The sequence below is a fragment of the Cydia amplana genome, chromosome 7 (assembly GCF_948474715.1).
Source record: "Cydia amplana chromosome 7, ilCydAmpl1.1, whole genome shotgun sequence".
Classification (NCBI taxonomy): domain Eukaryota; kingdom Metazoa; phylum Arthropoda; class Insecta; order Lepidoptera; family Tortricidae; genus Cydia; species Cydia amplana.
In genome coordinates, this window is record NC_086075.1 from 16,592,472 (window position 1) to 16,604,572 (window position 12,101).

The 12,101-nt window shown below is 34.6% G+C and overlaps 3 protein-coding genes across 4 annotated transcripts in view; 2 read left to right on the forward strand and 1 right to left on the reverse strand.

Moving 5' to 3' along the window:
- Window positions 1–8,098, forward strand: part of LOC134649501 (protein artichoke) — a 28,255-nt gene extending 20,157 nt beyond the window's left edge. For both annotated transcript variants that reach the window (XM_063504258.1, XM_063504257.1), the window contains exons 2-5: window positions 1,870–2,089; window positions 2,373–5,495; window positions 5,751–6,043; window positions 6,352–8,098. In XM_063504258.1, the coding sequence (XP_063360328.1) occupies window positions 1,939–2,089; window positions 2,373–5,495; window positions 5,751–6,043; window positions 6,352–6,924 (4,140 nt within the window). In that variant the 5' untranslated portion in view covers window positions 1,870–1,938 and the 3' untranslated portion in view covers window positions 6,925–8,098. The remainder of the gene's footprint in view (window positions 1–1,869; window positions 2,090–2,372; window positions 5,496–5,750; window positions 6,044–6,351) is intronic.
- The window catches only part of LOC134649573 (alanine--glyoxylate aminotransferase 2-like), a 393,462-nt gene that overhangs the window by 321,129 nt on the left and 60,232 nt on the right, over window positions 1–12,101 (forward strand). The window lies entirely within an intron of this gene.
- Window positions 1–12,101, reverse strand: part of LOC134649606 (ATP-dependent (S)-NAD(P)H-hydrate dehydratase) — a 395,537-nt gene that overhangs the window by 102,260 nt on the left and 281,176 nt on the right. The gene's annotated exons all lie outside the window — the stretch shown is intronic.

Sequence of the window (12,101 nt, forward strand, 5' to 3'; positions counted from 1 at the left end):
TGGTGATTTCAAAACGACTTTAAAAAGTAGGGTGCCCATACAAAAAATACCGGTATCCGATCCCTGGTGCGTCGTTTACGACTTTAGAGCCTGGCCTAATCAGGTTTCTTGAAGCCTGGAAGCCCTGCTACGAGGATCAGATGTCAAACTGCGGTATAAGTAATAGTTATACATACATACGACACTGTCCTAGAGACCCTCTGCACTTTACATAAATAACCACGCTTTCTTGGCTTCTAAATTTGTAATGAAAAGTAATTTAGTTGTAAATGAGATTTAAAGTTATAATCATTCGTATAACAAGAGAGCGTGTAAACCTAAGTTCGAGACGGCTACAGTATCGAAGATACATTTTCCTTTTGAAAAGTTCCGGGTTTCGCGTTGAGAAAAGTTAAGCTTTTATGTTTTTTTTTGTATGTTATTTTAAGTACTCGCAAGGGATCGTGTCCTTATTAAAATAAACACTCAGAGTAAATTGATAAGTTTTCTATTTTATCTTGCCGTGTACTAGTAAAGTTGCTTGTTTCAATCGTAAAATATCGCAGAGCTACTGAAAATACATACATACCATCGAAAGAATACAGACCATGAGTTCAATTTGAACGTACATTTTGATACATGAATGCTCTGAAACGTTTAGTTTATATTCATGCATATATAGAGGTTGGAACATTTCTAGAGACTGAGCTGAAAGTAAAAATCTAAAACAAAATCATTAAAATGAAATATTTTATATCTCAATGACAACCCTATCACTTCAAAGTTATTTAAATTTTAAATTGACACATGTCATTAACATGACTTCATATTCCATGCTCGGATCTACTTGCTATGGTTGAAACATGCATATTTTTGCACTAATGTTTAACAAACTGTATCTCACAAACGGTTAGAAACGATTCCCCGTTTGCATTAAAGTCCTTCGTTCTGTTCCACCCGAAATAAACTGCGTCAAATTATACTGTGTAAGAAAACTTTAACACATTTTAAAGTGAAGGCTGACTGCAAACGAAAAAAAAATGAGAATGCCCGGCATAATCTAAAGTGTGGCCGTCCACCGTTTTGAAACAAATGCTAACCAAACAAATAAATAATGAAAAATTTATTTACCATTATTCAACCTAAGCACAAACTCCCAAAAGCTGCTCTATATGTAAATTGTTTCATTGATATACAGCCCGCTACTAATCTTTATTGCGTGAATTTAAAATTGTTTACGCGCCCGTTGCCGCCAGCCACTCGTTAATTTAAGCAATATTTTATTAAATTATCGCCATTGCTGCAGGATATGTTTTTTTTTATTGATTTTGCAATATTAATATTTTACCATGTTCCAGTAAAGGATATTTAGTTGATGTTCATTAATTTAATAATTAACTAAATTATTAGCCTGGTTCGAGTCGAATAAAGCTTTATTATAATTATATGTTTCGAGTTAGATTTAAAGTTTTCTTGTTAATTTTGTTTTACTTTGCATCAACTTCATTTAAACCTATGGAAATTAGTAAAATACACAGTCTTACAAAAGTACAACAAGTACAACTAAGTAGTAAAGTAGGACTGCACTAACAAGCCTAAAAAACTTTCAAAATTGTTATCATAACAAATAACAATACCTCGACCAGTGACACTAGTTATAAAGATACATAATATGTAATGCCGATTTTAACGTAGTTAAAATGTATGATTTTATTTGTTAAAAAGTTATCAGAACTTTTTAACCTTGAAAACTTTTCCAGTCTTTGTGGCAATATTTGACTTAGAATTAAATAAACAATAATTTAAATATCATTTAAATTACAGTAATAGTAACCAACTAACCAAGAGATTCGAAAACACTAATGCATAACTTTTATTTTGTCCATTTAGCTGAAAAACACTTGACGAAGCACACGGAAGTTCCAATGCACAATGTTAGTGACATGACGTCGATTCAGGATGGCTATTTATACGCAGTTCTCCGGTGCAAAATGTGGACTGTACGCATTTCTAATGATCATCCATATTCCGATACTGCAAGGCGAAGAGCAACCCATGTGCCCTACTCTAGCAGAGAACCCGATATGTCCGTGCTATAGCTTCAAAGAAGGTGAGTATACTTATTGTTAACAAAACTCATGACACTATGAAATTTAATAACAATTTGAAAGTTATCGTCAGAATGTTTTCATTTTCTTTGGTAAATAATATACTTTATAGAAATCTACTTGCAAAAAAGAAACGATAGTTTTCTAACTAATTATCTCAAAAAAACGCAATTAATTCACTCTACCAGTATTTTCGACAAAAAGTGAATAAAGTAATTCATTATTCAGATGATTTAATTTGATTTTCCGTAGCGTGAACAAATATAAAATATTGTTTTATTTCAGGTCTATTTTTGGAGTGTCCCAGTGCTACTCCCAGTGCTGTAAAAAACGTATTATTGAAGATCAGAGGAACTATCCAATCTCTGTCCATTTACGACCTGGAGCGCTCCACCACAGAGCTAAAAGCCGATTTATTCCCACAAAAAACAAAAATAATCAATTTACAAATTTCACAGTCCGGCATAAATAAAATAAGTTCTAATGCTTTCATGCCACTCAGCAACTCATTGGAATCCCTGAGCATAGTTTCCAGTAAATTAAACCGAATACCACAGGAGTCTTTCTTTGACTTGCACAGTATCGAAGCACTAGATTTACAACTTAACGAGATCGAAGACATACAAGCAAACGCATTCAAAGGGCTGAGACTTAAGAAACTTAGTTTGAAAGGAAATAAAATTGTAAATGTTTCCGAGATTGCATTTCATAACTTAGAAGAGTATTTGACTGAGCTGGATATTACTGAAAATTTTCTGAACTATTTTCCTTTGCAAACTTTTGGGAAGTTAAACAAACTGAACAATTTAAGACTAGCTTGGAATAAAATCAGTTCAATCCCAATTGACTATAATTTTACAATATCAAGTTTGTTAAATTTAGATTTAAGTTCAAATGTATTCACTAAATTAGGAAACAACTGGTTTCGATCTATGCCTAATATTAGAACATTAACATTTTTTAGCAATCAGATTCAAGTTATAGATGAAAAAGCATTTTACTCATTAGAACAATTAGAAACGCTCGATTTAAGTCGAAACAAAATTACAAAAATAGAAAAAAATACTTTTCAAAGGAATAGAAATATACGCACAATTGATTTGAGTCATAACCATCTCCATTATATTAGAGGTGTTTTTGCAAACCTTCATCATTTGTCAGAAATATTTTTGTCGGAAAATAATATTCTTGAGATACCGAGCGATGCATTTAGCAACGCTTTAGGTTTGACAGTTCTTAATTTAGAACATAATGCTGTACAGAGACTAGACGACGATTGCTTCGCATCTCTTCAAAATTTAACGCAATTACATATGGGAACAAATTACTTAAGGAAACTTCCTCGAAACATTTTTAAATTCAATAGCAAGTTAGTCACTTTAAGTTTAGATAATAATAAAATTAACAATTTAGACGAATTATTATTCGATAGCTTAGTTACACTAAGAGAAATCCGGCTACAAAATAATAAATTAGAACATATTAAACGAAACGTATTCAGTCCGCTACCAGGACTTTTAGAATTACATTTACAAAACAATCTGATACAAAATATAGACTCGCAGGCTTTTATCACTTTGAAAAATCTTCAGCACATAAATTTGCAAGGCAATCGACTGACCACTATTGGAGACGTATTTCCAAATAGAAATTCGTCTTTAGTCTCGATACAACTAAGCGCTAACTTCTTGTCGCTGTTGAAAAACAGCTCTCTCAGAGGCCAAGTAAATGTGCAAATAATGTGGCTTAGCCAAAATAACATTAAAATATTAACTGCTAATTTATTTATTGATTTGTTAAATATTCAAAGGTTGTATTTGAAAAATAACAGCATTGTACATATAGAAAATAAGACATTTTTTCAGCTAAAAAAACTGAAATATTTAGATTTAAGTAACAATAATCTAATTAAGTTAAATAATGAAACATTTTTCAGGATTGTAACGTTGGAAGAACTGTATTTGCAATGCAATAATATTAATCAGGTGGAAAAAGATACCTTTAAGTTTTTAACAAAATTAAGAGTTCTCGACTTATCCCAAAACGAAATAATTGTCTTGGATTTCGACATTTCCTCGCTCCCAATTAAACAACTCAGACTTAGTAAAAACTCAATATCAATAATTGAAGCGGACTCACTCAAAACTTTACCAAACTTGAGTGAGTTGGAAATGAACAGTAATCTATTAACTTGGGAGGATATCATTCAAGTTCAGATACCTGGCCTTAAGTCCCTGATTTTATCCCTAAATAACTTTTCGCTATTAGAAAACAAAACTTTTTCTCATTTACCCTCGTTGCAAGCGCTGTCATTGGAACTATCAAACATATCCCAATTGCCTCCGGCCACTTTCATTAAGAACCAAAATCTTTTACGAATAAACTTGGCTTTTAACAGTCTAAAAGATTTGCATAAAGATGTCTTTGCGTACACGACTATTTTACAAGAATTAAATCTTAAAGGCAACAGTTTTACTGATTTTCCTCACGTGGCTCTATTTAACGTCACGTCTCTTGAGCACTTGGACCTTTGTCAGAATCAGCTTAGTAGTGTTGATTTCTATAAGTTTATCGGTTTACAAAATTTAAGAACACTTAGTATATGCGAAAATAAGATATCAGTTTTGAATGGTTTCAGTTCACCTGCATTGAAAAATCTGTTGACTGTAGACTTAAGCAAAAATATGCTTTCAGTTCTTCCAGCGAATTTTTTTCAACATTCATTAGGATTAAAACAAATAGATGTATCGCATAATCTTTTTAAGCACATACCTAGTAACGGTTTATCAGACGCCGTTCTTCCAGCGCTCACGACTCTGAACATGTCTTCTAATCCTTTAGTGCAGTTGTTGCAAACATATCCATCACGGCAATATCCAGCTTTAGAAGAATTAATCGTAAGGAAAACCAACTTGACAATTATCACGAGCAAAGATTTTGAAAATTTTCCAGCTCTCAAAAGGTTAATCTTAGTAGAAAATTCAATAGACCGACTATCTCCTGGTGCTTTTGCTAAACTGCATAACTTGAATATACTAGATCTGAGCCAGAATAAGTTAGACAACATCCCCAGAGAGAGACTGCAAGGATTATATTCGGTACGATTATTAAATTTATCTCGAAACGCCATTCGGGACCTCGAAGAGTTTACAGCGGACCTACATAGTTTGCAAAGATTAGATCTGTCGTCGAACCACATTAATCGAATAAATAAGGACATATTTCGGGGCTTGCAGAGCCTTACAGAGCTGAATTTAAGTGGAAATTGGTTAGCAGCAATATCGCCAGATGCCTTCCGATATTTGAATAAAATAACGCACATCGATTTGAGCCGTAACTACTTCGAAGTAATAAGAATGAATATGCTTTTGTTCCTTGAAACGCAGGTCAAAAGCATTTCGTTTAACGGTAAGCATACATTTTATTCTATTTTTAACTTCGTGCAGTTGTAGACTTTAGCGAAATTGAAAAAAAAAATATACTTACTGATAAAAAATACTCGTTAGTTGGTTATATATTTGAGAATATATACATACATGTATATGCATGTGATATCGAAATAATTAAAACAATGCATTTTGAAAGTTCAGTTGTTTAAAATTAAACAATATGTAGTTAAGTTAATAGTATCAGCTGAGTTTAATATGCACTTTTTTATTTCAGACAATCCACTAACTTGTAATTGTGAATCTCAAGATTTGTGGAGGTGGATGCAGGACCATCATAAGATAATATTAGCCGGCAGCGCTAACCTGCTTTGCGAACACCCCGAGGAACTACATGGGCACAGTTTTATAGATTTACCGTCTCAGAAACTTTGTGACTTACCCATTGTGATACGAGTCGCTATACAAGACATCACAACATACACTGTCAGCGTTACGTGGCAAAGCCGATACCAAAATGGCTTAAACGGCTACAGAGTGGCTTATTTTGGAGATCAAAATCCTAATGTTGTAAGTACTTCATTTTTTCTGGAGATTCCACCGGCAATCGTCGTTAAATGCGTTCATAAATAAATTAAGCGTAGTAACTTGCGGGATAACGAGTTGTATAAAATACGTACGGCAACCTTTACAACAAACATTTGAATACAAAGGCTGTGCATCACTTCAATGGTCCATAAAAAATATTTATGGTGCTTCTGTGAATCCATTTAAATCTTCGTTTCAGCTTCGGCTCATGTGCACAGATTTTTCATCTGCCTAATATGAAAACTTGAAAATTGTACAGCTTTGTTTACGTTACCCGTTATTTGTTGCAGATTCGCGGAAAAATAGTGAATGCAACACAAAGGTCTATACGGCTGAACCACTTGACCCCAGGCGCGCGCTACACTATCTGCGTCATTGCGTTTGGAAACTTCGAGACGTCGACTCTATCTGATGCTTCCATGCCCGACGCAAGAATTGCTCTTCTGCCAGAAAATTCAAGTACCAATTTGTACAATGATGAACAGATATTCAATAACCTCAAGCCGTTTATGAACGATTCTCTTATAAGTAAATGTACTACTGTAAATACAATAGAAATTTTCGGCGCAGCTGTTGACAGCCCATTCTCTAATACTTACATGGGAATTGCTGACATACTAACAAGAAGACTTAGCTTAGTGGTTGGTTGTTGCATGGGATTCATTGTATTTGTGGTCTTAGTATCGGCTTTAGGTTACATAAAAACAAAAAAACGTCCAGTTATCGCTAAAGTAGAAGTGCAGCAAGCACCGCAGTATATATCATACGATGACTTTTCTGCGCCAAGCGTAGAAGTACAAACTACAGACATGGATGTAAATACAATAATTACAGATAAAAACAAAAACACAATGCAAACATGAGTGAAATAAAAGTTTCTTTCACAGGTGTGACGTGAGTATCCCTTTATGAGTTGAAGGGATTTTTTTCATTTTGGTTTCCTTATGAATAGGACTGAGTATCACTCACGATAGGTGAAACCTTTTATGACCCTCATCGTCTTTGAAACTTTTCTGGGAAGTTTGACAGACGCGAATGAATTATTACGATTCGGGGCTATCAATAACGAAATGTGTGATAATCGAAAAACTTTTATATTAAAGAACACGCAGACGGCAACCTGGTCTGTGAAACAGAACCTATTTCATTTTCTTTAGCATTATAAGGACATGAAGCACCGACTTTCTGACGAATACAAAGTCAGACCTTGTTATTTATGTAATCTGACCCATAAAAACGACGTGGCGTGTGTGTGCCTGAGCAATAAGCTACCTAGGTACATTATGCAGCTCTTAACATGTGCAGATTTCATAGAGCCAGACGGTACTCTTAAAATATAAAAACGTAAAAGCTGTTACATTACATAAATAAATGCCGCCTGTGTATTCTGCCTAATCATTGGAGTAATTTTTCACAGCGGCAGTCGCTTGATCCTTGGAAATGAAAGTAGGTATTTGGCATCAAAAGAGCAAGAAATTCTGAAGCTGTTTACTTAGGCCTTCTCGTGTTTATTTAAATTGTGACGAAATTGTGTAAATTGTATTTACTTATATATGCCAATATTTTTTTGACACATTAATCTTAATGCGGTTCCTAGCTTTATTTTACAACGTTTAACGTTGTATGTTGATTTTGATACCAATGAATATATTATTGTGATTATTTGTAACTGATTGTAATTATTTAGGATATTGTAACAAAATTAGTACCATTATTGTGTATAATCATCTATAGTTTATAACCATTTCGGTAGGTGTTACTGTATTATAAGATAATACATTGTAAATGACTAATGTTAATACGTGCCACACGGGAAACGAATATTCACCTAGCGAGATGCAAATTAGTAATGAATAGCTAATAACTGAATAATTAATTAGTATATTATCTGTATATAAAACGAAGATATCAGGTGCATTGTATATAAAGCATTGTACCAAATAATCACAACTTTATACTCTGTTTTTGATTCATCACAATCTGTTTAAAACTTGTACAAAGACTGTAGTATTGATAAAATAAAACTCCTAAAATTTATCGTTTTATTTAATATTTCGAAACCTTGTTATTTATAGGTACAGATCAGGTCATGAATTCATGATTCTACTTCCCTATATCTAAGATAGTTATTGCCGGGTTGAAAATAAAATAACCTTTTTATAAGAAGGTTCAAAGAAAAACTATCACGATAAAGACTTAATTCGTTCAACTACAATATACAACGTTTATGAAACCCTACATATTAACCCGATATGTGTTGATCGCTTTAGTAAAATATGAACGTAATTCCAGCTCACTCTTAAACAGTTCGAGTGGAATTTAAAAACTATAAATTGATCTAATTTTGACTGATTATGAATCATTGATCTGTTGGTGCAGATGCAGATGTTGGTGATCTGTGGTAACGTAAAAATTATGTCAACTTCTGTAGTTTAAATGTTGGTATCTTGTACGTATAGTTCCTTCTCGATTTATCTTTCAACAAGAAGACTGCAAATATTTACATGTATTAAAAAAAAACCTGATTTTGTGTTAATCCTCGTTTCAAGTGAAAATCAATCAATCAATGTCATGGATAAGTTTAACTAGACAAGGATATAGAAACCCGATATCCTTGATACAAGACGTGTCTGAATTAAATGGATGAAATGAATAATTCAGTCTAGACGATACTCTGCATTCATTGTAACATCTTACATATCCTTTGCTAAATCCTCTAACTGCCCAGACGTCAAAACTTGCCAAGACAAATGCAATTTTGATTTGTCAAAATAAAGATTTAAGAGCCAACAGGAGTGGTCATTTTTCCATACAAACGTACTCGACTGTTTCCTCCGTGGTTTTTGAAGCTAGAGCTATGATTTTTTAACACAGATTAATATTGTCAATATTTGTGTCGGACCGTTTTGCTTTTTTTGATATTTTTGTTTTTTAAGGCGCTAGAGCCCTTCAAAAATGGTCAAAATGGCCTAATTGACTATGCCGCAATGAGAGGCGTGGTATTCAAAACTGATATCAATTAGCCAAAAAGCAAAACAGATACACAGATAATTTCATAATCATTTATATTTCCAAATTTGGTTACGATTGGTTAAGTTTTGGAGGAGGAAACAGTCGAGTATGAAACCACGATTTTTGAGATTTTTACGCAGGATTTTTCGCCTTGTCCTTATCGCACTAGTTTTAGGAGCCGCTTCCGTTAGCAAGACGGGTATATTTACCTAAAATATTTAAATCTCAGCTCCTGTTTCGTCTTAAATTAGAATGGAATGGGAGACCGTTTTATAGTTATCTGGACGGCTAGAGGATATAATTATGTGGTAGGTCCCCGAGAATTGAAAATCGATTGATTGAACAACATTCTTCCAATCTGCAATCAAAACAATGTTGAATAAAAAAATATGATGTCATCGTGTTAGGTGGAATGAAAAAAAAAACTTTAAGTAGGTATGTAAGTACTTATACCCCCTGATCCTTAGCAGCTTAGGTGCAGTCTCGGAGTTTGAAGGTTTGTCAATTTTGAACCATTATATAGAATCGAAAAGTCGCTAAGCGGGATGTGTACAAAATGATCTTGGAGCGACTTTATTGTTAAGACAATAAGAGCGTGTCAAGGTACTTAAGTTTGAACACCTCGCCCGCTTAGTAACTTCTGCTGTTGACTGTAGGTACTTATATACACCATCAGAAATAGACATGAAAGGAAAACCGAGTTGGAATCGAATCGCGACTTTATTGTTAAGACAATAAGAGCGTGTCAAGGTAAGTTTGAACACCTCGCCCGCTTCGCAACTTCTGCTGTTGACTGTAGGTACTTATATACACCATCAGAAATATACGTGAAAGGAAAACCCAGTTGGAATCGAATCGCGCAGAAGTTTGTCCACAAAGGAGTGCGGCCACGTTAAAAATGCGATTGTTCCAGGCGAGTCGGATATAGGAGAAGCGCTGGCTTTGCGCTTTAAATGGCTGTTTGCGATTCAAATACCTACGAGTAGCTAGAAGCTCATTCTGTGTCTGTGCAAGCTCATGGAACTAATAACATAAGTTGGAGTTTGGAAACTTTGATTCTTACCATAGGTATTAACAATTTTAGATAGAACGTCTATATCTATCTAATCTAATCTATCGAATACCTTTAAACGAGCAATTCTTGTATGTTTATTTATATAGGGTGCTTCCTGCAACAGGAGCAATAAATTAAACTGTAGGCTGTACTCCTCAAACTGACCAACATTTGTTCAGCAACTTTTGAAAATAACTCATGTATTGATTTTTATTACACTTTAAAGTTTATTCTAAGACGCAATATATATATATTCATATTTTGTTATGTTTAAAGCGTGACAAGCCACGTCAAATACACTGATGTCAGCGTACATTGAAGGCAATATTTATTTTGTATGAAAAAGAGGAAGTCTAAAGGATTCATAATTTTTAAAAGTTGCTGAACAAATTTTGGTCAGCCTTTAGTTTAATTTATTGCTCCTGTTACAGGAAGCACCCTGTATATTTCGGGGATCTTGGAAACGCTCCTAACGATTTGAATGAAATTTGCTATATGGGAGTTTTGGGGGGGCGAAAAATTGGACTTATCTCTGGGAAAACGCGCATTCGAGTTTTTGTATGTTTACCGAGCAAAGCTCGGTCACCCAGAAATTCGTCTATTATAAGTTATCTTAAACATAAGATCGAAAGCAAATTGAATATAATAAACACAACCCAATAAAATTGTTGTAAGAACCGTTAATTAGTTAATTAATTATGCATACAAAACTGGACGAGTATTTCATAACATTGAACCAGCCGAGCTTTTCGTAAATTGCCACGAACCAGATAATTCTCGAGCAATTTATTTAGTAACTGTAATAATTCATTAATGCTTCATTATAATGCAAATGTCGGTCCGACCATCCTTCATTACCTGCCGCAAAAAAAATAACAAAACCGGCCAAGTGCGAGTCGGACTGGCGCACGGAGGGTTCCGCGCCATCAACAAAAAATAGAGCAAAACAAGCAAAAAAACGGTCACCCATCCAAGTACTGACCCCGCCCGACGTTGCTTAACTTCGGTCAAAAATCACGTTTGTTGTATGGGATATTCTGTTTTTAGTATTTGTTTTTATATCGGCAACAGAAATACATCATCTGTGAAAATTTCAACTGTCTAGCTATCACGGTTCGTGAGATACAGCCTGGTGACAGACGGACGGACGGACGGACAGCGGAGTCTTAGTAATAGGGTCCCGTTTTTACCCTTTGGGTACGGAACCCTAAAAATGAGAGCGTTATATTTTTAGAGCGTCTACCTATTGCTTAATAGGCCAGGGTTCAGGCAGACCAAAAAGGAGATGGCGCGACGACTTGGACGCATTTTATCCGGATTGGCAGGAAAATACAAACGACAGGGTTGAGTGGAGGAAAGGAAAGGAGGCCTTTGCCCAGCAGTGGGATGCTAAACCAGGCTATCAATAGTAAATTGTGCAACATGGGGCGTAAGTTAAATATTGCAAACGAGAGTAAGTTAAATCGCGACGGCTTGCTGGTGCGATTTATAGACTCGAGTTTGCAATATTATTACGCCCCGAGTTACACACAATGTTTTTCATCACACTTTTGCGATACAAAAGTGAAAGTATAAAGACAAAAAACTGTTAATTATGGTACTAGAAACTTCATTACTCCCTAGGGAGAACGCTTTTTCTATTGCTCCCGCTACGCCTGCAATTCCACATTTACTGAGCGAGTGTGATGAAAAAAAAATAGTTTTATTCAATTATTATCGTAATGTACTATTTCTTAACTATCTAAGCTGTGTGGCTACCACCCGTTTAGCACTGACATTAACGCTATCGAGAACGTAACTTGCTTTCTATGCCTCCCGCTCGTACTATTAGTGCCAGCTCAGCGAGATGTATAGAAAGTAAATTACGTAGACGTTAGCGTTACATGTCAGTTTTGACACTGTCAGCGACTCATGACGCTACTGGAAAATATAAGCTGTTAAATGTTTTTCAACATAAATTAAACCTTTCCTCCC